The sequence below is a fragment of the Urocitellus parryii genome, chromosome 2, assembly GCF_045843805.1.
Source record: "Urocitellus parryii isolate mUroPar1 chromosome 2, mUroPar1.hap1, whole genome shotgun sequence".
Classification (NCBI taxonomy): domain Eukaryota; kingdom Metazoa; phylum Chordata; class Mammalia; order Rodentia; family Sciuridae; genus Urocitellus; species Urocitellus parryii.
In genome coordinates this window covers 18,060,480-18,085,537 of record NC_135532.1, presented here as the reverse complement: position 1 = coordinate 18,085,537, position 25,058 = coordinate 18,060,480, and the positions used below count along the sequence as shown (strand labels likewise).

The window sequence follows — 25,058 nt, the reverse complement described above, 5'->3', positions numbered from 1 at the left end:
TTCTGCCTTTTGACTCTGACTCAGACTGGAACTTAAACCACAAACTCTAGTGGTTTTCCTAACTTTGACCTGATATTATAGTATTAGCAGTTGCAACTGATTATCAAATCAGCTGAAAATTTTGAAACAAAGGAATAAATTAGTAAAGTAAGCCAAAGAAGTTCCTGGATATTTATGCTTAGTTTATAGTTTGCTGGATTTGTAATAGTGTATTGACATTTAAACGAATAACCCACATCTTAAAATTATAGGAACATTATTTCATTTCCTCAAAGAACTGAAGGTTTATATATTTTCCTCACACTTTTTCTTTCCTTCCTTTTTTATCTCCTTCCCTTATCCCCTTCTTTTTGCTTTACTTTCTTCTTTCCATACTTCTATATAATTTTAATATAATATGGTGTTTATCAATAGAACATGGTCCTGTAGTATATAATAGTCATTGGTTCTCTAAAAATGAGCTCATCTTTTTTCCTACAAAGAAGTTACCAAAAAGATACAAATGCCCATTTAAATTAGGAATATAGTAAACTAGCTTCTTGAAAAAGTTGTCCAGGTAGATAACAAAATAAGTGAGTATATTTACATTAAAGAATAAAGAAAAATCTTCAACTGGACAGAATAAATCATTAATTCAGCAAATATTTTTTTTTGTGAAAGTATTGTGTCTAACACCCTAGAAAATACTGGAGGTTTCAGATGACTAAAACTTAGAACCTGTTTTCTGAATGCTTATTGTTCAGTGTGTGGGGGAGAGGGGGTGGGAACTGAAGCATGCTGAAGCCCAGTGTGAGAGAAGACTGAAGTAGTCTGGAGGCAGGGTTGGAAGAAGTGACACTTGAAGGGATTAGGAGACAGCCCAATTAAAGGAGGGGGCAGGTGTTTACCAAAAAGGAGGATAATGTAAGCAAAACTGTGTTTGTTTATTGGAGACAGAGGATACAGAATTTTGTAGAGATGCTCTGAGCAACAAAAGTTTATGTTACCTTCTGCAGACAATTAAGGCAATACTACGTTAAACTATGTCAAAAGAAGTTAGGTAATTTTAGTTTTTCCTTTGGCATTTTAATAATCTTTTTTTTTTCTTAGAAAGAAAATAAAATACTAAAATCTTTCCAAAAAACTTTCCTTCTCCCCAGGCCCTCTGCTCAGATGGGATATAGCAAGTCTGTGTTTTAATGTCCCATTGGGTATCAGCACTGGCAGTAATGGGAAAAGAGATGCAAGGACAGAGCCACATAAGCTAAACAACCCTGTGCAAAGTGTCCTCTGAGGGCCAGCATTACAGGAGGTTCTGAGAATACCATTGTTCCTGCCCCCAAGAAGCTCACAGCTGAGTGGGGAAGGTTCTAAAGTGAACCAAGGGTAATGATGCAATTTACAGAGTGCTCCCTCTAAAAGAATTTACCCCTGCTTGGACAGTTTCAAACAGGAAAGTGTTGTGTGCTAAGTGACAAGTCCTTCTGCATCTCCCTTAGTAAGTACCAAAGAAACAAGTTTAGCTTTTTTCCTGTATTAGAGTTTACAATCAAGGTGTTTTCATCTTTATTCCTTTCAACCACAAGACATGTATGAGGACTGCTTTATAAAAAATAAAAGCACTTTATATTAAGTGATACAATCATAACATTTAATTCCAAAGTATCTAAATATCTAAATATCTAAAGAATACTTCACTAGCAGTGTGAACCTATGATTATAAAGAGTAAATGTGAATTATGTACACAATACAGGAAAAAAATTCAGATGAAGGGTTTCATTGAAGACTTTTTTATTCTTTCTTTTATTATTAAGAAAAAGTAGTATGCTATCTTATGGATACCGATCAAAGTCCCTTAAAAAGATTAACTGATTTAATTTAACATTAATCTATGAAATAGAAAGTATTATTATTTCTATTTTATAAAGAAGGATCAGGAACACAGAAAAGTTAAATAATTTGCCCAAAGTCCAGGGAATGGGCAACAAAGCTATAACTGGAAACAAAGCACAGATTGTGGAACATACACTCACTGGTGTGTCAGTTTTGTATTACTAGTGCTTCAGTCTTCTAGGCTCACACTTTCTTACAGAAAGTCCTTTTATAAAAAGTCCTTAAGTACTTTATATAAAATGACATAGTATTTGCATGTACCCATGTACATTACTCTCATGTACTTTAATTCATTTCTAGATTACACCTAATCTAGATTATACCTAATACAATGTAAATACTTGCCATACTGTAGTGTTCAGGGAAAAATAACAATAAGTCTGTAATGTTTAGTTCAGACACAATCTTTTTCCAAATATTTTCATCCATAGTTGATTGACCTCATGAATGTGGAACCCATAGATAGGAAGAACCAGTTGAATAATGAACAGTCTGATTGATCAGGGAAACTTCATGCATAAAGTGGCATTTACTCTTAAGGGTGAGGATGAGAGTTTCAAGCAGAAAGGTAGAAGAAGGAAGGGAATGCATGAGGGCTTGAGAAAGCAAGACAGTTATCAAGTGTCTGTGTTTGGAGCATTATCTTCCTGTGTGGTAGATGCTAACTGTGTGAGGTCATATATAGCATCTCTACTAAAATGTCATTGATGAAACTTTACCAAGTGTTTTTTTCTTTTATACCCTCCCTTAAGAACTATAAATCCAATTAAATAACTTAATCATTCTGAACATTAAAATAGGATCCGTGCTTTGAGAATAACTATAGATTTTCTTCACTGTACTGAGGTTTTCGAAAACACTACCACAAATTATATGTGGAGGGATATGTGACTTTATTTAAACTACCAAGCTTGTTATAAGCTTCATCCAGAGAATAGTTTTAAAGAAGCCACTGTTGAACATGGCTGGAGTGGTAAGTGGGCTAGCACTTACCTCATCAGGTTTAGTTGGGCAGGCAAAGGGCCCACTACTCTGAGGCTGTTGATGGACTCTAGAACAAAGTCTGAATGTTGTCCCTGGGCAAGGGACAGCTTGTACATCACATTATGGGAAAGTGGAATCTGCATGAAAATTGAAAGTATGATCTACATCATGAGCAACGTGGAAAAGCTCTTGAAATAAATAATGTTGATGATTCCGTTGGAATCCATTGTGGAAATAATAGAAGAAGCATCATGGATAATTCTTTCAAAATGAAAGAAAATAGGAATCAAAAGTAGAAGTGCTATGCATGGGAATTATGATGGAGTGGTTCTATTAACGCTCAACGTCGATTAGTCCCTTCTTAAATGATGCTTTCTACTTTTTAATGATTTTCAAATGCGAGCTAATAGTAATTTCCAAGAAAACAAATTTAGAAAACAAAATGGATTTTAACTCTAGTTTTATGTAATTTGGTGTATTAGCTACAAAGCCACTCAGTTTTGACTGTATTAAAATGGCAGTGGAGCACTGAGAGAGGTTTTTAATTTGGAAGTTTTGTTTGTATTTGTTTGTTTTTTAATAGAAGAGAACTTCAAGTCCCTGAGCTGGTTATGGGGGCATTTTGGAGATAAATTAGTTTATCTGTCAAGTTGTTTTGCATTTCTAACATACTAATATTTTTCTAACATACTAATATCCCAAACACTTTGCCTTTGCTCTGCAAAATTGTGGCAATATGATTTTAAAGTCTTATTTTAAAAATTCATAAATAAGGAAAGCAATTTCTTTTGCATTGGTAGATGTTCATAAAATATATATTATTTCATGTCTTTGGAATCATAATTATTTGAAATTTGGATTCCTACAAGACTTACCTTTGGAGCACTTTTATTTTAAAATTTATATTGCTAGTGAAAGGACTGTTAGCATCACATAATTGTTACACCCTAGTCTTTCTACTTTTGACTGTGTTACTGTTGGAGTATTTTGTGATAACAGCTATGAAAGCAGGAATGGATATTGTAGTAAAACGAACTCTTCTTGGTCTGATTGATTTTGTGCTTTATAACCCATTTCGGTTATCAGAAAGTATTGCAATTTTTTCTCCTGCTATTTGGAAAGAATGTAATAGTCTAAAAGATTGCCTACCTTCTAAAGGAGTTTCTCTCTGTCAAGATAGACACAGTATATTTATTAAACTGTCTGTAACTTTGGAGTGAAAACTTTCAATTCATTTATTTCTCTGTTTGCTGATCTGTAAGGAAGAAGGCACTAAAACATGACACTTGGCAATATGAACCAGCAAATCTGTAGGACCAGGATCAGAATGTTCAAAATTCAGGAGTTTCCAGAATGGAATTGAAACCAGTTTTTAATTCCCTTATGTTAGACCATATGGTTGTTAGAACTCATCAATATTAAACTTCAGTGTGCATTTGTATAATGACTTAGAAAATATTCCTGGGTTTTTAAATAAAATACCTTAGCTATTATTGTACAGCTAATAGAATCAGACATATTTTTAACACTATACTGTAGGAAAATATTCTAACTACCATGAGAAGAGGAAGATATAAAAGTCTGTGATGCACATTAATATATTGTTCTTGGGGAAAAAAACACCAAAACTTTCTAGGTTTTAAGAAAAGCATGGAAATTAATAGTAATTCTTAGAATGATAAATGTGATCAAATGACTTTTGGTGAACTGGTAAAATAAAAATATAATTAAATATGATGACAAAGAAAAACTAGTATAGCTGTTTAAAGGATAGTAAGAGATTTTGCTGGAGGCCATTTCCTTGTGTATTTTTATGTATTGTATAGAGATAACTGTAAAAAAAAAGATTGAGGTTAGTTGTCATATAGTCAGAGGAATGATCATTCCAACTAATTCATTTCAGTTTAGAATGCCATGTGCTACTTAATGAAAATGACATTGCTAGCATCTGGATATGTTTTTAGGTATGTTTTGGAGACACCATAATGCAAATAAAATTTTGTTGGTTTATTCAAGTACATGAGGTTTGGATTGGGTCCTGGAGTGCACATTGTATTTAAATAAATGTATGGGAAGAAATATGAAAACAACTAGAATATTCAATATAAGAATGAATAAAACTGTGCTTAGAACTCAATGGGAGCTTTGTTAATATTGTAGGCTAAATGAGAAAGATTTTAGGGAAAAATTCAACAATGAATAGATTAAAAGAACATTTAAAGTACAGTTATTGATGACTGACTAGACACTGGAAAGTTTAAGACCATGCATCTTTATGCCTAGAAGATTGATCCTAATGGATTAGATAAAGAAATCAGGAAGGTACTGAGACAGTAGAAAGGAAAGGAATAATTGTCAAAAAAAGATCCAATTTGATATGTTGATGTTTTGAAAAATAACTAGATCTTAGATGAATATTTTTGCTTAAACAAGAGTTCTCAGAGTTCTAGAGAACTTTCTGAAGTGCTCGGACGTGAAACTATTTTAATAATACAATTAAGTCATTGATTGCCTTTTTCCTGCATTGACATTTGCCTTGATAGTGCAAAAGCAATGGTGAGCAAAACTATGGGGACTTGAACACAAATTGAATCAGACGCACCATATTGTATCAGCAATAATAGTATGTTTTACATATATGAACACATTTTTAAAAAGCCAGATTCATTTAGGAATGTCCTGATGAACACTATACTTTATTCCTTTTGTTTAATATAAACCTTGAATTACACATGTACATATTTTTCATATTCTATGTTACAAAATGAGAAGTATGCACAAAGTATGTCTTCTGGATTGAGATTTGGGTGTTTAGCAGACAGTTTCCTAAAGTTTATGTAACTTTAAAGAAAACAGCTTACTGCGTTTGTTTTTTCCAAGGATAACTGTATTAGTCAGTTTTCTAGCATAGTAATGAAATACCTGAGATGACTAATTTATAAAGAGGAAATGTTTATTTTGGCTCTCAATTTTAGAGGTTCCAGTCCCTGATCAATTGACTTGGTGTTTTGGATCTGTAGTGGGGGCATGTAGCAGAGCAAAACCACTCCTCTCATAATCCAGAAAGAAAGAGAGAGATAGAGGAAGAGGCTGGAATCCTGCAATACCCTTCAGGTGCAGACCCGCAATGGCCTAAACACCTCCCATAGATCTCTCCTTCTAAAGGTCAATAGCACCTCCCAATAGTGCCACTAGTGGGGACCAGCCTTTAACACATAGACCTTTTGGAGCCATTTATCTGAACCATAGCAATAACATTTGAGCTTTCAAGAAAACTTAGAAAATTTATATCCATCACCGTGACTTTGACAGATTCTTAATACTTTAAAAAGTGATGTGTCATTTTTGGGGAAATCTGCATAACCTGTGAAAAAATATTTTTCAAATGTCAATGAATGACTTACAAAATCTTGCCTGGGTAGCTGAACCATTCATAGTGGAAGAATGACCAATGAATGTTGATTAACAGAGTATGAGAAGGTCATTGATAAACTTTCCTATTCTACATTGCAACTAAATTTGAAGAAACAATTTATTATTTCTTGATATAAAACAAAAGAAGAATGTTACCAAAGATGTGGAAAGGCTACTAAATATCTCTGTCTTTCTCAATGTCTCATCTGTATGAAGCTGAATTTTTTCTTTTTAAAAATTTTTTATTTCTTTTAATTAGTTACACATGATAGTACAATGACCTTGACATATCATACATTTGAATCAGATGGGATATAATTTCTCATTTTTCTGAGTGTACAAGTTGCAGAATCACATTGGTCATGCAGTCACGTATATACACACAGTAATAATAATGTCTATTTCATTCATCAAGAAAAACATGTACTTTAACAGATTGTGTTCAGATATAGATATGAGAATCTAGCCCTTTCTCATTGAGACAAACTTTAATTAAATTTATAAGGATATAAAACAATAGTGCTCTTCACATTAACTCTTATTTTATATATATATAATATATATTATATATATAATAAAGTAATTATATAATACAAAATAAGTATCTAATATAATTATGTTTGTTGTGGTTATCTTAATATAATAAATGCATATTGTAGATAGTATCAGTTTTTTATAAAATAATTATGTATATGTCCAAATGAAACCCACCATAACAAAAACTCTTCAAGTTTTTCAATATGTTTTTAAGAGTGTAAAGGATTCTTAAATCAAAATCTTTGAGGATTACTAACTTACATATATGTAAGTGTACAAGTCATCAGCTTGGACTTTCATTTGATATTGTAAAAGTTGTGCTGCATTTTTAATTAAAAAAACATGGAAAAAGAATGAAGACTTTTAAATATCTAGAATAAATGTAGAGGAATGAATGAACAAAATAGTACTTTCAGTAAATAGAAGACATAGAAAAATCCGAGGCACCAGATTTAGAAGCTTGAGTAAATAGCAGAATCTGAGCCTGGAGAATTAGTCATTGATGTTGCAGTTGCTAAGGAAGAGGTTGGCAGAAACCTGTGAGCCATGTTAGGGGCTTAGTACAACCTGTTGTCTGAACTAATCAGATCTCTCTCTTCCTGCCTAAGTCTTCCACAGTTCTGTAATGGAGTTGATGCACTTCACCAGAGACATATTCTCAAGCTATTCTCTGAAAAGAATTTCACCTTCTTTTTCTAACTAAAATTTTGTACATTTTTCCCATATGTTCTCTTATGGCACAGATATTTTTGGGTAGGAGAAACTGATGAAGGGCAGAAGTATTTATTTACTTTTCAACAGTGTGTTTGGTGATAAAGAATTTACATAGTATCTTTGTTTCCTAACGGTTGCACATTTTTCAGTTTGTAATTACAATAATAGAAATTTCTCACCTGAGTGCTCTCCAACATAACACACACAGAACTTTTTCTTGTGGCAGAAAGAGAGATCCCTTCTAAACCCCAGCCCTGCACCCTTTTTTTTTATTAGCTCTTTGGTTTGATCTAGGATTCCAATTAATACAGGAGATGATTAACAAGAGAAAAACATGCAACTTTTTAAAAAAAATTTACAAATATCTTGGGATCTTCACAAGAAAGTGAAGTCTGAAAAAGTGAACAACACATGATGCTTTTATGCATTTTGGACAAAGAATAATAAATTTGTTAAGAAAGGATAGGAAAAATGGATATCTGGACTAGGATAGTAAACTCTAGGGATGGTACAGAGATAAATCGGGGGAAATGTATAAGCTATATTTAAAGTTGCTTTGGCATTTGTTTATTCAATTTTATAGCACCCTAATTAATAGTCTCTAGTGACAAAGACTGGATTTCAAATTCAGCCTCTGGATTTGAAAGACTTGGTGCATGTGAGGACAAACAGGCCATACGGCCCTTTCTGAAGTTACCTTTCTTAGAGTGATGTGACCATAATCCAAGAATGCCAGGGGATGCAAGCAGCCACACAAAACTGGAAGAGCAAAGAAAAAGTTTCTCCTCTAAAGCCTCCAAAGGGAGGTGTGGGCCCAGCCCACACTTTGCTTTCAGCATGGAGTTAATGAACTTGGAATTCTGCATCCAGAACTGCTTCTAATTCCTGTTGTTGAAACCACCAAATTTTCAGCACTTTGTTTTAGTAGCAAGAAACTAACACAAGTATCCTCTGTAAGTAATGAGGTGTGCTTATTGATCTACAGAAATCTCACCATTCTCCTAAAAAATCCCCTTGAACGAGGATACCAGAAGTTTGACCACCTGCCAGCCTTCAATGTTGGCTTCTACCTTACTTCTGATCATGTTCCTTTAGCAAGTCAACCTCTTCTGACTTGCTGTCTTTCTCTTCACATTCTCTTATGGTCATTCTTGGCACTTCAGCATCCATTAAAATATTTAATATTCTGATTTCTGTGAGTGCTCAAGATCAAATCCTTTTGCTTATTCAAGGAATTTCTTCCTGAAGTTCCCATTCCCCTGATAAGTCATCAATTTATTGCTCTTTGAATATTCAGTAAATTCTTCTTCCTCATCAAAACAAAAGCATTTGACTTCATATTCCCCTCCAGTGTCTACCTTGGATCTCTGATTCTATTATAGTCAGCATTTGTAAAAAGTTGTCTATACATTGGCTCAATTCTTGTTCTCTTTAGTGCTTATGTTCTGCTGAAGCAGCTCTTATCAAGATCCTTGAGAGCCTCTCTCCTGTCAGTTCCAATGGTCAGTTGTTGTTACTCTTCATCTGAGTTGACCTCTTAATAGCATTTGACATGATGGATTACTTTCTTCCACTTGAGTCATTTTCTTCCCTTGATCTCTAGAGTACTACTTTCCTGATTTTTTTTAAAGCTCTCTGGCTTCTAACTCTCTTCTTGATTATTTTTCTGATCATCTGTATCCTTACCTATCTTCTGCCTTTAGGTTGTTTTATCCAGTACCATGACTTTATCTTCCATGTTAATCACTCTCAGATTGGTATCACCAGCCTTAGCTCTTTCCTTGAGATCTGAATTACTTTACCTAACTGTATACTAATACACACTTTATTTGAATTTGTAAATAATGTCTCAATCTTGACATGCCCAAAATAGAACTTTTAATTTCCAACTTCCATCACATATAAACATGTACCTTTTTACATAGTCTTACTTTTTCTGTTAACGATACTACTGTGTATCCAGCAGCTAATGCCCAGGATTCAGAGTTATTCATTTGTGCCTTTTGCCTATACACCCTCCAAACAATAACAAGTTCCTTTGTCTATTATTTCATTATGTATGGCCAATGTGATCACTTATTGTCATTAACTCCACAACCACCATCACAGTCCAATTTACCATGGTCTTTCACTCATATTCTTACCAAAGCCTTTTACCTGGGCTCCCCGCTTTCACTTAGCCCTGCCTCAACACTCTGTTTTCCACACAGCAGCCACTATATTCCATTAAAATGCATAACAGGTCATAGTTCTCTCATGTTTAAAATTCTTTGATAGCCTTGGATCCCAGTTCCTCTGAATAAACTCACCAATTATATTACCAAAACTGGTTTCATTTTATTGCAGAAGTCTGCTCAAAGTTGCCTCCTGAGAGAGGGCTCTGTTGTTCACCTTATTTTAAATGGTCAATCTTTAGAAAGTCACTCTGTCTAAACAAATTTGCCTAAATACATTTTTTTGGCCACATGGCCAGATATATATATATATATAAATTCAGAAAATTTTCTTTTGGAAATAGATTAATCATGGAACTTCTTATTTTTGGGGTGATGGTGGTGGATCTAGGGATTAAACCCAGGGGCACCTAGCCACTGAGTCATGTTCCAGACCCTTTTAAAATTATTTTGTTTTTTAAACAAGGTCTCACTAAGTTGCTTATGGCCTCACTAAATTGCTGAGGCTGGCTTTGAATTTGTGATACTCCTGTCTCAGCCTCCTGAGACACTGGGATTACTTACACACATGCACCTCTGTGCCTGGCCAGGGAACTCATTTTTTATGGTTTTTTAATGCATTGATTATAGACAAACTGTCTTAAAGCTGTGTAAAACAGTGCCCCATCATTTGTTCTAACCCCAACTCTAACCTCTCTAGTACTTATATATCATAGTTTTTTATTTGTTTGCTTTTATATTTTCTTTCCTACTCCAAAGATAATAAACTTTATGAGACAGAAATTTGTATGGCTTCCTTAGCTCTTGCTTTAAGGTCTAGAATAGTTATTCAAAAATCTTGGTTGAGGCGCATGCCTATAATCCCAGTTGCTCAGAAGGCTGAGGCGGGAGGATTGCATGTTCAAAGCCAGCCTCAACAAAATTGATGCAATAAGCAACTCAGTGAGACTCTGTCTCTAAGTAAAATACAAAATAGGGCTAAGGATGTCACTCATGGGTCTAGTGCCCCTGAGTTCAATCCTCTGTACCCTTCAAAATAAAAATAAATAAATCTTGGTTGAATGGATGAATGGAGGAGTAAGTTTAAAAAAATTAGATGTGAATACATTGAAGAGGGAAAAAGCATTGTGCCAATGGAAGTAAAAAATATAGATCATTTGATTTTCTTGAAATGTCAGAAAGAGAAAAAAATAAATGAAAGATTTTGTTTATTTAAGTAAGGGAGACCCATGTCTTAGAGTGTGAAAAGAACAGAAAAAAAAGAGGACAAAGAACCAATGACAAAGGGTATTGATTTATTTGTTCTGTATAAAAGTAGAAAATTATATGAATTAGTAAGAAATAGCTCTATTATATGGCTGATTTGCATTTTCAGATTGCATTTCTGAGTTCATGTTAAAGACTATCGGAAAATTTGATTTTAAAGTCTTCATTTCACAATAATTTATGAAATAATCTATCATTAGTTGTTTGGCACTGATCTTTATCTGTCACATAAGAGTTTAATGGAGTTAAAATTTTTACTAAAACCTATATTGATTTTCAGAAAATAAATGACTATAAAATTATATTAGAAATAAGTTTGATGCACTATGATAACTGCATTAATGAAGAGGGAAATGAAGAAGAAAAGTTGAGAAAGCATTTTTCCATGCAATGCTTGCCTTAGAAGACTAAATTAATTACCAATATGCTAATTCTTGGTGATACAGATTAATATTCCAGTATTTGTATAGATGACTAATTTCTGAAGAATTATAAATCATATGGCATAACATTTAAAAAGTCATTAAATTAATATTCCAGAGAACTTTTATTACATATTTGCTTTCTGAAACAATTGAAGAAGTATGCAAATATAAGGAATGAATTTGGTATAAACACTTCCAGGCTGAAAAAATATGTAATTCTTTATTTAATATGCATATCTTCAGAGTGGCTATAATGGTCTTTGGGTGATTCAAGGGATTATTAATGTGAAAGTGTTAAAATCATTGGAAGACATTTTTTTTAAAAAGTAGATGGAATTAACATTTATTTTAATATACATAGGTTAAAAACTTATTGAGAAATTACTCTTACAGTGATGTACCTATCTGTTCATCTATCCATAATTTAATGCACAGGGATACATAGTGTCAGGAACAAAATAGGTTTGAAGTAGCCGAGTAATAATGAAATATCTGTTGCATTAATGTAATCTGTGGCATATAATACACTCACTCTGAAATTTTTTCTTCAACCTAGATATACATTGTAAAATCATCTGATTATCCATGGTTGATATGATTGATTTAATCTTTTTTATCTATTTCATTGCTGTATTTGAGAATATCTGTGGCCTTAAATTGTAATTGACACTTCACGTTTTGTATTTAAAAATGTTCGTATATCAAAAATAATAGGAAGTATGAAGAGTCATAAAATGTTATTCATGTCATGCTGGAGAAGTTATTGCAATACTTATTTCATGATTGTTACCTTTTGGGGTCAATTTTATCTAAAACCAGTAAAAGTCTTACAAATATTGTTTCTTCCATTGCAAAACATCCCATACATACGAATATTTACTGAATTTGTGATTTGTTAAGTTTAATTTAAAATAATTATCACAATTTTATCTACAGTGTTTTATTTAAACTTAAATTCTTGATTTATGTTTCAGTAATCATTGGTATGCATGATAAAAGATCATCAAAGGGAATATGGTCTGGAAAAGTAGAAATAAAATTTCCATTCTTAAGTATTTTGTCATGAAATTATCACAGAATGTTAATGCTGAAAATTAAAATAGATTCATGCATTTTAACTTAATTCTTCAGTTGGATTACACATAACTGATTTTTATGTATAGATAAATTAATTTCCCATAAAGCTTGGAGGAATTATATTTTTTGTTCCAACAGTAACTAGACTGCAGCCTTTTATACTGCCTACCACTCAGGCATTACAAGGAAAGCTGGAAATTATTCTGTCTTGATAGATTACTGGAAGGAAGATCTTATTGAAATTGTCAATTACAAACACAAAAAGAATTTTTTTTGTAGTCTATTATCTAAGTTCCTTAACCAAACCTGGTAAATGTTTCTGTTTATTTTCAAGATGCATTAACTATTTTAGCACTTGCATAGAATGCTGCTAGTAATATATCTAGGTTGAAAGATGTTTCATATATATTAAATCTTTGAAATAAAAGGTACAGTTTCTCTTTAATAACTAAGTAAATATACAAATTATTTAGCACTTAACCTAACTTGGATTTGTAAGTGCTGATTTTTTTTTAATGTGGAATGTTCTTTTTCACTCCAGCAAATAATGTTTTGTAATTATGAATGTTTAAATTCCTGCTAATACCCTATGTTAATTTTATAAAATGGAAATGCTCAACTTTTTGGTAAACATGTTATGAGAACAAAGTGATGGATTTTTAGCTCCAGAATTAATACAAACAATTTGTTTTTATAAATTCAACTCCTGATTTTATCAACTTTTTGTAACCAGTTATCAACAAGATCTTCCAATGGCTGGTTTATTAGATTGTTCATTTTTATAGGTGTTTATATATTCAATTTTTTGAAGAGATTAGGATGGAAATACACAGCTATATGTTTAGGTAATTTAATTAAAAGAATGTTTCAATATCAGATTTAATACAGTTTGAAAGCAAAAAATCCAATCCTCATATTTTAGTGATTGAATAACATAATGAAAAAACTATCATAATAACTCAATTTTTAAAATCCACTTTTTTGTTTAGACATTCGAAAAATAATCAGAATATTGATATTTGGCAATATATAATACTTCCTGCAAAGGGTACTGAAATCAGTACATATTTATGAAAACTAAAATTTTAATGGGGATATTATTAAAGTTAAAAAATTTCACATAATGATTCTTAAAATCTTTAACTGTTTTTTGTTATTTTATTTTAGAGAAAGAATAAAACTAAATCAGAGGAGAACTAGTTTGATATAAATACCATCAGAACTGCAGACTTTGTCCAGAAATTTATTTTTAATTATAATCTCAAACACTAATCAAAATTAGTTTGTTGCCAGTAGTACAAAGTGGACTTAGGACATAATGATATCTGGAATTACTATACTCATTTTTATTTTGAATGGATACCTCTAAATATTACATTCTCTTTGATGTTGCTTTAACAAAATAAGTTATTTTGTAAAACTTATAATTATGGTTACTGAAAGATAAGTTCCATGTATTTTTAAGTTAGTGTGTTATACATTTAAGTGTGTTATATATTAAGAATTTATAAAGAAACATGTTACTTTTGACTTCTAAAAATTTCACATTGGAGCATCATTTAGAATTAGCAAAAATCATATAGAACCTTTGTATTGCCAGGGTAAGCAACATTCAAACTTTATTCCACTGAGAATAAATGGCAGATATCTGTTAAATAAAGGGCACTTTAGAAGCCTAGTGGAAATCATGTAAGAGTGCATGTAAGAAAGAGACAGAGTACCATTTAATTTGTCATTTTTTATCTTAAAACTTAATTAATTTGCAAACAGTGCTGTTTAACTGTTACTGGTAAACAAAATCATTTGTGATCTACCTCACAATTAATAGCCACACACAAGCAATTAAGGAAAATTAGCTTATATTATGGAGAAAATTATAAGTTTGGAAATTTTGCTTTAGCCAGGTGTGGTGGCACACTTTTGTAATCCCAATGGCTCAGGAGGCTGAGGCAGGAGGATTGGAAGTTCAAAACCAGCCTTAGTAAAAACAAGGTCAGTGAGACCCTGTGTCTAATAAAATATAGGGCTAGGGATGTGGCTTAGTGGTTGCGTGCCCCTGAGTTCAATCCCTCATACCCTCGTGCCCACCCACCCCCCAAAAAAAGAAATTTTACTTTAGTTCAGACCACAACAGGTCAATCTGGTTTCCTCTTGTGGAAAGTACAAGTATAGTGGCTGAGTTTGCATCTGAGAAGCCAGAGGAAGGCTTGCTTATCTATGCTATAAGAGCAGTGGACATTTGGCCACATTTGTAATTTCAGTGTTTCAAACACTAGCTGGATTGAAATAATCACCTGGGCTGCTTGTTAAATATATATTTCTGGACCAAGACAAACCTGCTGAGTTAGAATTCCCAAAGCAGAGGCCTGATAATCTGTATTTCCCCTACTGCAGCCTCATGATCAGGCCAACTGGGCAAACTTGATAGTAACGCTGTCTCACTTGGCAGAGATGCCAGTCAAAATTGAAGTCTTCAGTTACCATCTCATTTTTATTGAGTTGCTAGTGTGTAGTCAGTGTGTAGTCAGTGTAGTGGGCACTAGAGATGCACAGATAACACATGAATCCTAACCATCTAGTTTGTAGTGCTCTGTTAAAACAGTTGCTATAGCCTGTAAGAGCTGTTGCCTTTGATTGCAGGGTAATATATATTGATACATCACCCTAAAGCCTGGGACCCAAAAAGAATCTATCTCCAGGCAAAATAAGAACACATGAGATTGTTTTGTCATATATTTGTATTCTTCATAAAAATGTGTTTTTTTATATCTTGTTTTGGTGAGGATCATGTGGTATATTCATGATACAGCTACTTTATTAGCAGCTCTCCCTGAACCTCTGCTTTTTATTCTTTCATTTTATTTTATTTTTTACTGTTCTTCCATTTCCTTTTATAATATACTTAAACGAGATTTGCTTCCCAAATTATTTTGTGGTCTTTTACAGCCTCATAAAATAACTCTGAGATTGGGGCTAAGGGAAATCATTTTATTGAATATATTCTTAATTAATTATGATTTGATACAGTCTAGTATCATTGCTTAGGCTAATTATAATATATAATTATTGGTATAGCCAATGCTTAATGCTATAATTTGAAACACTATTTTAACTTCCTGATTATTCTAATCTCCCATTTTTAGATTTTTTTCTTTAATTTGTAGCTAAATTATTCTTTTTTTTTCCCTTCTGTGGAGAAACTGATTTGAGAGCATCAGTTAAGTAAAAAAAGAAATTATCCCACAGTAAAGTCTTTGAAGATAAGATGATAAAAACAACAGACTATAACTAATAAGGGGTCACAATTATTTACTATCATCAAATAATGTCACTCATGGTTTTCCCACTGTTTAATGAGGTGTGATAATTTGCAGGTGGTCTAATAATGAAAGGTTTTACTTCTTAGTTTGAACATGTTAAAAGGTCTGAGGATTGTTAGGTTTTCCTTTGGAGTTTAGCCTCTCTTTGTACCAACTAGTGTGTAATCTACTAGCTTTCATTCTGGGAAAATAAAAGATGATGAAAGTACAGAAATATAGTGGGTGGGAATTCAAGTATTCAATGTTATCATCTTTTGTAAATAATGAACTCAGGTTATGAAATACATTTATTATTAGTGGGTTATGAATGACTAGAGGAAATAGTAAGAAACTACCTTTACATGTAACTTGTTTTTTAGTTCTGTACTTTTTTATCAGACTTTGATTCTAGGAAACATGTCAGTATGAATCTTGTATGTTGCACGTAATGACCATGGTTGTCCAGCCATTATCCTTGGAAAATTAAAGTTGGTTTAGTAGATTGAGAATTATGGTAGATCCTTAAATTAGTTATGGTACATTAAATTCATTTACTGTCTGGAGCAAATGGATGAACAGTTTTAAAATGAATATTAAATCTTTTCATCTTTTACCTTTGCTGTGTTACAGAAACCCTTGAAACTCTCATCAGACAAGCAGAAAATTATACCAGTATACTTTTTTGCAACACCTACAGGAACATGGCCTTAGAGGCTGCTACTGCAGTTCAGGAGTTCTTCACCGATGTAGGGCTCTACTTATTTGGTGTGGATGTTAATCCCGAAGAATTTGTAAATAGGTTTTTCGACAGTCTTTTTCCTCTGGTCTACAACCATCTCATTAATCCCAGTGTGACTGACAGCTCCTTGGAATACTCGGAATGCATCCGCATGGCCCGCCGGGATGTTAGTCCATTTGGTAACATTCCCAAAAGAGTAATGGGGCAGATGGGAAGATCTCTGCTGCCCAGCCGCACATTTCTGCAGGCCCTCAATCTGGGCATTGAAGTCATCAACACCACTGACCATCTTCATTTCTCCAAAGAGTGCAGCAGAGCTCTCCTAAGGATGCAGTACTGCCCTCATTGCCAGGGCCTGACTCTCAGTAAGCCCTGTATGGGGTACTGCCTCAATGTTGCCAGGGGCTGTCTTGCCCACATGGTAGAGCTTAATCCACATTGGCATGCATATATCCAGTCCTTGGAAGAGCTTTCAAATGCAATGCATGGAACCTATGATGTTGAACATGTGCTCCTGAACTTCCATTTGCTTGTAAATGATGCTGTGATTCAGGCTTACCTCAATGGACAAAAACTAGCTGAACAGGTAAGCAGTCAAGCCATGCCTCCTGTCTCATTTCTCAAACATTAACCAGAACATCATAAATTTAGTTGATTATTAGCATATCATTATGCAGTTTAAAACAATGGCAGTTTAACAAGTATATATTTTAGGAAATAGTAGGAGGATGCATGGGGTTAACATATTTGATTCAGTATATTATATTTTATATAACATCTCAAAATGTTGATTGGTAAAAGTACCACTTTTTTCCTAAGCATTAACAGCCTTATCAAAAGTTTAGTTTATTGAAGTGGCAAAAACTCAGGTTCTGAATTAAGAACAGCATAGATTTGAATCTGCAATCAGCAATAATTACCTTCATGAAATTAGGCAAATCTCTTATGCTTTTTGACCCTCAATCCTTATTGATAAATATGAAATAGTAATACATATTTTCTGAAATATTCCTCTTTGGAGATAAGTGTTTTCTTGGTATAGTATCTAATACTGAACAAATGGATAGTTATTGTTAGAATTTCAGAGGTATTCATCTATACTGTAGAAAACATCAGTTGTGTATCCATGAAAGTAAGACTTGATATCCATGTGTTCAAAGTGTTTCTTTAGAGCCTCTTCAGGATCTGTCAAAGTGATAGTGTGATGATTTTTTAAAATGTAGCAAATGTGGCATATATACTGTCATGCTGTTTTATTTCTAGTAGACTTGAGAATTTTTTGAAACAGAATCATCAGATCAAGGGATGTAAGAGTTTTCTCTTTCTCCCACATCCATAGAATCATATTCTTAAATATTCATAGTCTTCCTTAGTAATGGTTCTCACGTCCCATACAATAAAGAGGACATGTTGCTAGTGGTTCTCCTAAATCTTTTCCCCTAAAATGATATTATACTCCCTAGTACCAAGAAAAAAGTGTTTCTCTACCCTGGTTCTGATTTACTGAATTAATAAACATTCTCATGATGAGCTTTATTTCTCTGTTCTTTTAATTTCTGATAGAAATTGGACTTGAAAAGCTTTGTGTTTAACTGCTTCCTTCCCTTATTTTCCTAACTCTCAGGTCTGTAGGGCCTGCATGAGCCTACATGATACCTTTCTGCACATTAGAGCTGGCACCATCTAGGTGGATGCAGCAGGTGATGTGGTAGAGTGACCTGGATTTCATATGCTCCCTACTCCATGAAGCTGGGTTACCCTATCCAATGAACAGGATTCCTAAATTCTTGTAATAGTCAGGTCGCTTCATCCTTTCTCATCACTTATGAAAATCAAACATTAGCCAGAACCTCTAGAAGGGATTTAAAATGGAGGTACAAATGAATCCTGAGATTTCAAGTATTTCCTAGTTAGGGGAAATAAGCATTTAAATGCAGGGAATAAAATGTCCATAATGGGATATCAAGTATCTTCACAAGGGAAAATAAGCATAAGAAATCTAAGTCCAGATCTGGATCATTAATTTGGGGGTATGGCATTTAAAATTTTATGTCAGAGCATATTTATATATTTTATGTAAGATATATATCCTCTTTGTTATTTTGACCTTAGAAAGACTTTTTGAATTCTTAAAATCCATAACATTAAAAATGATATCTTTTTCCTATTATAGAGGCTAAGTCACAAAGGACTGTAGTAGATAGACATGTTTTCACATACTTTGTTTTCTTCCGATTTGTGATCTGGGTACGCTACTAAAACTGCTGAGAGGAAGTAGTGGTTTAAGTGGGGCCAGCCCTGCACAGATCATGGTGAAGCAGTTTATTTTAGTATCTCAAAATATTAGAATCAAGTGTGGGCTTTATAAATAAGTTTTGCACAGAATTTTTATCACATGAAACTTTTTGGTGGATTTTCAAAGAGCACTCTTTTTTTTAAGCAAATAGTCTGATTTCATATAATAAATAGTCTGATGATTATCTTGAAAAACATCAATCATTACTAATAAATTGTAGATTCTTTTCTAAGTAAAACAACTGAGATCTTTTTTACTTATGGGGAAAGAAGAAGAAACTAACTATAAGTTCCTTGAAAATTGACTCATTAATATTTATTTCTGCCAACTTCAAAGTGATTTATAAGCTGTTTATCAAGCTTTGATAACCAGTTCACACATCAATGAAGCTAACAAATTCAAAGTAAATTACGGAAGAGCCAGCAAATAATGACTTTCTCACATTCCCAAAGCAATCTGTGAGATCAACTACTTCCAAGTCTAGTTCTCAGTAAATACATATTTCCACTTTAAGAAATCCATAGAGGTAACCTGATATATCATATGTATGTTGGATGAATTTCAACTGGAAAAAAATGTTCTCAGTTTCTTGAGAAAGTTGTGTCTTATATTTGGAAAAATCTTCTAAGAAACAAAAGCCAATTTATGAGAGACTGTGTGTTAATTTTATAGTTATAATTTCATAGTCAGAAACTATTTAACTTTGTGTTCCCATGCCCCAAGTACCTGTAAAAAAAAAAACTTAGGGAAGGGAAAATTGATTTTGGTTCATTGCGCTGGACCCAAGTTGAGGCACAATATCATGATAAAGAGTGTGGTTTAAGAGTGCTGCTCCATTTGTGGTGAACAAGAAGCAGAGAGAGACAAAGAGAGGGAAGGGGAAAGGGGCCTCAGGGAAGAGACACCCTTCCAGGTCAGGTCACCAGTGATCCAGTTCTTCCAGCTATGCCTCACCTGCCTACTCTTACCCCCAATCTATTCAAAGTAGGATACACTGATTAGTTACAGCTCTCACAGTCCAGTCATTAAACCTCCAAATATTCCTGCATCAGCACAGAAGCTTTTGGGGGACACCTTATATATAAATCTATAACAAAAACAATGTCAGAAAGAAGTAGGGATTAAAAGTACAGGTTATAAGTGTCAGGATGGATTTCACATCTCTCTGTACCACTTACTAGCTGTGAGTTTGGCTATCTCAGTATTTAGTCTCTTAGCTTTGATTTCCTCTTTGGTTAAGAACACTTACATTATAGATTTCTTGTGAAAATAAAATGAGCTTTCATGTTCAGATCAGTTTCTCATGCATAATGTTTAAATCCTATAATTATTATTATACTCTTTATAAATCCTTTATTGATTTTTTGGTATTTTAAATGCTCTAAAAGTAAATATTCCTTTTTTAGGAGTACAGAGCTTGAAAGAAATATCAATGATGTAGAGCTCAAAACATATCTGTATTTTTGAATGATCTGTTTAAGTGATTATAAGCAAATGATTGTAAAGATTTTTCTTGAATGAGAAAATACTGGAGTATTTAAAAAATATTATTTTTTTAACACAGAGATCATTCTCTTGCTAATCATTTATTAATTTTATAAATATTTTTGAAATTATACTTTTTATTAATTACATCTAGTATGACATTTGTTATAATTTAGCAACTTATTAAAGGCACAGGAACACAGAATTGGTATTAATTTCAGTGTTTCAACATATTCTAAATGAAACAGATATTATGAGGAAACTACTGAATACTAAGTCTGTATAATTTCAGAAAATCTGTAGTGGGATAAGAAACATAATTTCCAAAAAGAAATATCTAGCTCTATTTTTTGTTTAATTTATTTTTCATCTCTTTTACCTATGCAGTATTAGTAGACATTCAACTGGTTGCATCCAGATTACCTTAGAATCAGTTTCAGTATATGATTCACTTTAAAATAATAAATCTTATCAAAATTTAGTGTAAGATAGATTGTGCACACTAATGAACTTTAATTAGCTGTTAAAAATTGAATATCTTATCATTTCCTCTATGTGTACAAACATTTATCTAATCTCTAAAAAGTATAGTAAATATTCTTGTGTTTTTATATAAAAATTAAAGGAAAAAATAAAATATACTTTAGATTAATTAGGGCACAGCATATATTTTATTTTCTAATTTCTACAATGTTGTATACACTTTCCTAAAATATCCCTGTGTGAGGGATTTTTTTCAAAAATTTTGCTTATGGAACAAATAAGATTGGGGGAAAATAGTTGAAATCTCAGTTTCCAAAATAACCCAATTAAATGTAATGCCATTGCAGTTTTAGATGGTTTAAGTTGGTTATCTTAAACATCATATTCTGTAATAAATATCTCACTTGAACTTAAGAATTATGGGTTTCCTTAATGACAGTCAAAGTAGTGCAGTGTGGGGCTTTTGAGTAAAGAAGATGTAGCAGAGCCTATCTGTGTTTGCAGGCTGAGACATTTTCTCAATCATAAAGCTGGTAATCCATTCCCCCTAGTGAAATGATGCTCACTTATACACAAACATATGCAAAATATCACATATAATTGTAAGAAATTCACAGCTTATTCTGTGAGGCCACAGGCAGAGGTATAAGGACCCCTGGGTTAAAGAAAGGACATCTTTATTCTTAATGCAAAATAAGCCAATAGTAGAGTTAGTTCTTTCCATCTTAGACTAGCATTTAATTTCAAAATTGAGTGTAAGGTGGATTGTGCACACTAATTAATGGCTGCAATTATTTTGAAATTTACATTGGATATATATAGTATATAGTGTGTTCTTTTGGCCATGCTATATATTGGAATACACACACACACACACACACACACACACACATACACACACACAAACACATACAAATGCATATGCACATACATGAAGAGGCAGGATCAAAATGAACTAAAAAAGTAGAATCTCTAGGATACTCCAGGATCTATGCTAAATCAAAAGCTGAGAAGATATTATTTATGAAACAAATTTTTAAGAGCTCTCATTTATGTATTTATTGAAGTATTTATTGAACTGCTATAAAATAGAAGATGGTGATTCAAGGTTTTATATCAGCTACCTCATGGATAATGTTTGTGGGTGGTTGGGCAGAACTCCATTGATATTTTCACATTATGTTGAAGATGTAATTTTTACCTTTGCTTATTTTTAAAAAATTTATGTGGTTGGTTGAAGTTCAATTTTTAATAACTACAGTTCTCTAATGAACTGGCCTTTCTGAGAAATGAGACTGGAACTAGACAAAAGAAAAGGGAAATGTATAAGAATTAAATTAGTAACAAGGGGGAGAAATATAAGCTTCTAGGGGAAGAGAGATCAGAATGAATCCAATTAAGGTGGGATGACGAGAAAGAGAGAGAGAGAGAGAGAGAGAGAGAGAGAGAGAGAGAAAATTCTATAAGCTAACAAAGAAAAGGAAGATGAGAAATTCATCCATTACAACTCACCATTCTATACAGAGATCACCTCACAGGGTTTTCTCCCAGTAATTTTGGGACACTAAGTAGCGATAGGAATCTTTTCTCCGTAAGTGGCCGTCTTAAGCATGTGGAGACAATTGGTGGTTTCTCTCTTCAATGCTAGACTAAATTTGTTTCTGTCCAGTATGGAATGAGGGTTTTTCTGATTAGAGATATGTTAGAGTAATTTTATTACACATTGATTTTTTTTATTCACACAAATATTATAGTATATTAATGTTACTCTATAATGTTTTTAGCCTCTGCTGGTTGTTTATTTTACTTTTTATTCCATGCCTGATTAGATATGAATTCTTTACCTTTTGAAGATTTGTCCCTAGCTCATGTGGATCACTGGGCTGTCAAGGTGGTGGTAGTTTGTGGATTCAAATTAGCCCTTTGCCAGCCTCTTCTGAGGATGAAGTGATTGACAGTAGTGAAGGACAGTCAAAACCACATATCACATATGAGGCAAGTCAAAACTTGTTTAGGAACACATTACAAAACAGGCTTGAATAATTTTTGAATAAATATATCATAGAACTTTGAAAATTTTATATGATTAAATTTGAATTTTATCTTTCTGGAAAAGATTGTGGCATGATTTGGTAAGGATCAATACTGAAAATCATAATTCTTTATATCTAACTAATTTCCTTAAAGAAGAATTACTGTCTTGTGAATAGCTGAAGGTATACAAAGAAGAATCTGGATGAAGTTCTCCCAGAACAGTGTTCCACTATGTTTGTAGACAACTCCAGTTGTTTCCATCTTCTTTCCTATCTATATATCCCTATTTCAATCTAAAAGTGATAAAGGTAAAATAACCACTTAAAATTTTTCTCAATTTTTATATCAAGTATGCTTTGGTTGTTGTTAATTATTAAGGTTCCTCTGAACTGACAGAGCTCTTATTATTCAAGTATTATGAGCTTTTTGTCCCATAATATTGTTATTAAATAATAAGTATTTAATAAATACTCAGGGATGCTGTAGAATTTTTCTGAAATAGTATCTTCTTCAATTTTATAAGAATGCAGCTCTTCACATGCATCACTGATGTTTTCAACTGCTATGGAAATAGTCTCTGCTACATTTGTGGGTAAATTCTCTTTAAATAAGATACTTCATAAAACTTGTTGTGATTTTTTTTACAGTTTAAATTTGAACTTTTAAATTTTAAAATTATTTTTAATTGACAAAATTTTATATTTTAATGCATAACGTTGTGAAGTGGTTATATTAAGCTAAGTTTTCCATTGCCTCACTTATATTTTTGGTAATGAGAACCTTTACAGTCTATTCTCTTACAGTGTTTGAGTATGTATTATTATTAGTTATGATCGCAATACTATGCAATAGATCTCCAGAGCTTATTCCTCCTGTTTAAATGGAACTTTGTATGCTTTGAACAACATTTTCTATTTCCCCTCCCCACATCCCCAACTCTGGAAGCATTATTCTGTTCTCTACCTCTATGGTTTCACTTTTTTAGAGTCTAAAAATAAGTGAGATTTTTGTCTGATTGAGCAAAAAATTATTGTTTTACTTATGTGAAAAATAGTAATTATATAAATCTAACATTAGAAGAATATTTCAATGTAAATCATGTAACTAAAAAGTCTAAAGGTATAGATAACTAAAGGACTGACTTTATCTCATTTTTCATAAATGTTATCAGAATTCTTCTTTCCTTCCCAATGAAGTTTTTGTCTACATGAGTTGTTTCTCAGGCAAGCTGTTCCCAAGTGATAGTAAGATAAGCCATTATATTACAAGGCTCATCCTCTTCTGGTTTAGCAAGAACAAACAAACAAAAACAAACAAACAAACAAACAAAAAACTGAACCTATTTCCCATTGCTAAAATCTAGTGTAGTTCTAAGGTAAGTTTCTGTGCAAATTTTGCAACTTTTTAGTAGGTTTTTGTTGTTGAATTACCATTGGAATATGGTGAGCTTTTAATTCATATTATGTTTAAAATCACTTGATGTTATATGTGATAAGTAGCCCCACATTTGAAAATAGTTGGTAAGATGAAGATATAGGCTGAGGCCAATAGAAGAGCAGAGACTGAATCGATTGGGCTGGAAACCAGAGCAAGTTTCTGATAACCTGGATGACATATTTGTGCCAGTAATCCTCTACTGCTGAGTTATAAGAGCAAGAGATAATTGAGAATTTATGTAAGAAAATTAAGGAATGTACTACACAAGACAAAGATGAAGTAGACAGAGATTGGCAGGCATCTTTGAGGATGCTCAAGAGAAACATGCAGAGATAAAGAAGCTGGTGCTTTAGTGCATTGGGCATCTGTTCTTATCTGGGGAAAACAAGCAACTTTACTAACAACTTCATTGCTAGTTCTTTAGTGAAGTTTCTAATGCCTCAAACTCACATGTGGTTTACTAATGCCAATTTACCAAATGTTGAAAGTTTTGTGTTGGCCATGAGAAGATCTCATAGTTATTAACTTGCTTTGGGTATTTTTGACCATATGAAGGGATCTCTAGAATTAAAAATCTATTGGTATTTTCTTGATATAGTTACATTTATGATGTTTAAGCTTAGACAAGCAAACTAACACTTTAGTTTTCTCAGAAAGTTTATCTCTATCATGCTACCTGTGCTAAAATTGTGTAAGGTTAGTGCAAGTGATTTAAGCAGTACAAAACAAAAGTTTTTAAAAGTTGTGCTAATTTTTGAGGAAGTTTTTAATAACTGACCCCCTATTTATAGATTGCACATTAAATAGAATATCACACTAAT

General features: G+C 32.7%; 1 protein-coding gene across 1 annotated transcript in view; it reads left to right on the top strand.

The window, feature by feature from the left end:
- Gpc5 (glypican 5) overlaps positions 1–25,058 on the top strand; it is a 719,011-nt gene that overhangs the window by 235,867 nt on the left and 458,086 nt on the right. The window contains exon 3 of the mRNA XM_077795349.1: positions 16,394–17,088. Within this exon, the coding sequence (XP_077651475.1) occupies positions 16,394–17,088 (695 nt within the window). The remainder of the gene's footprint in view (positions 1–16,393; positions 17,089–25,058) is intronic.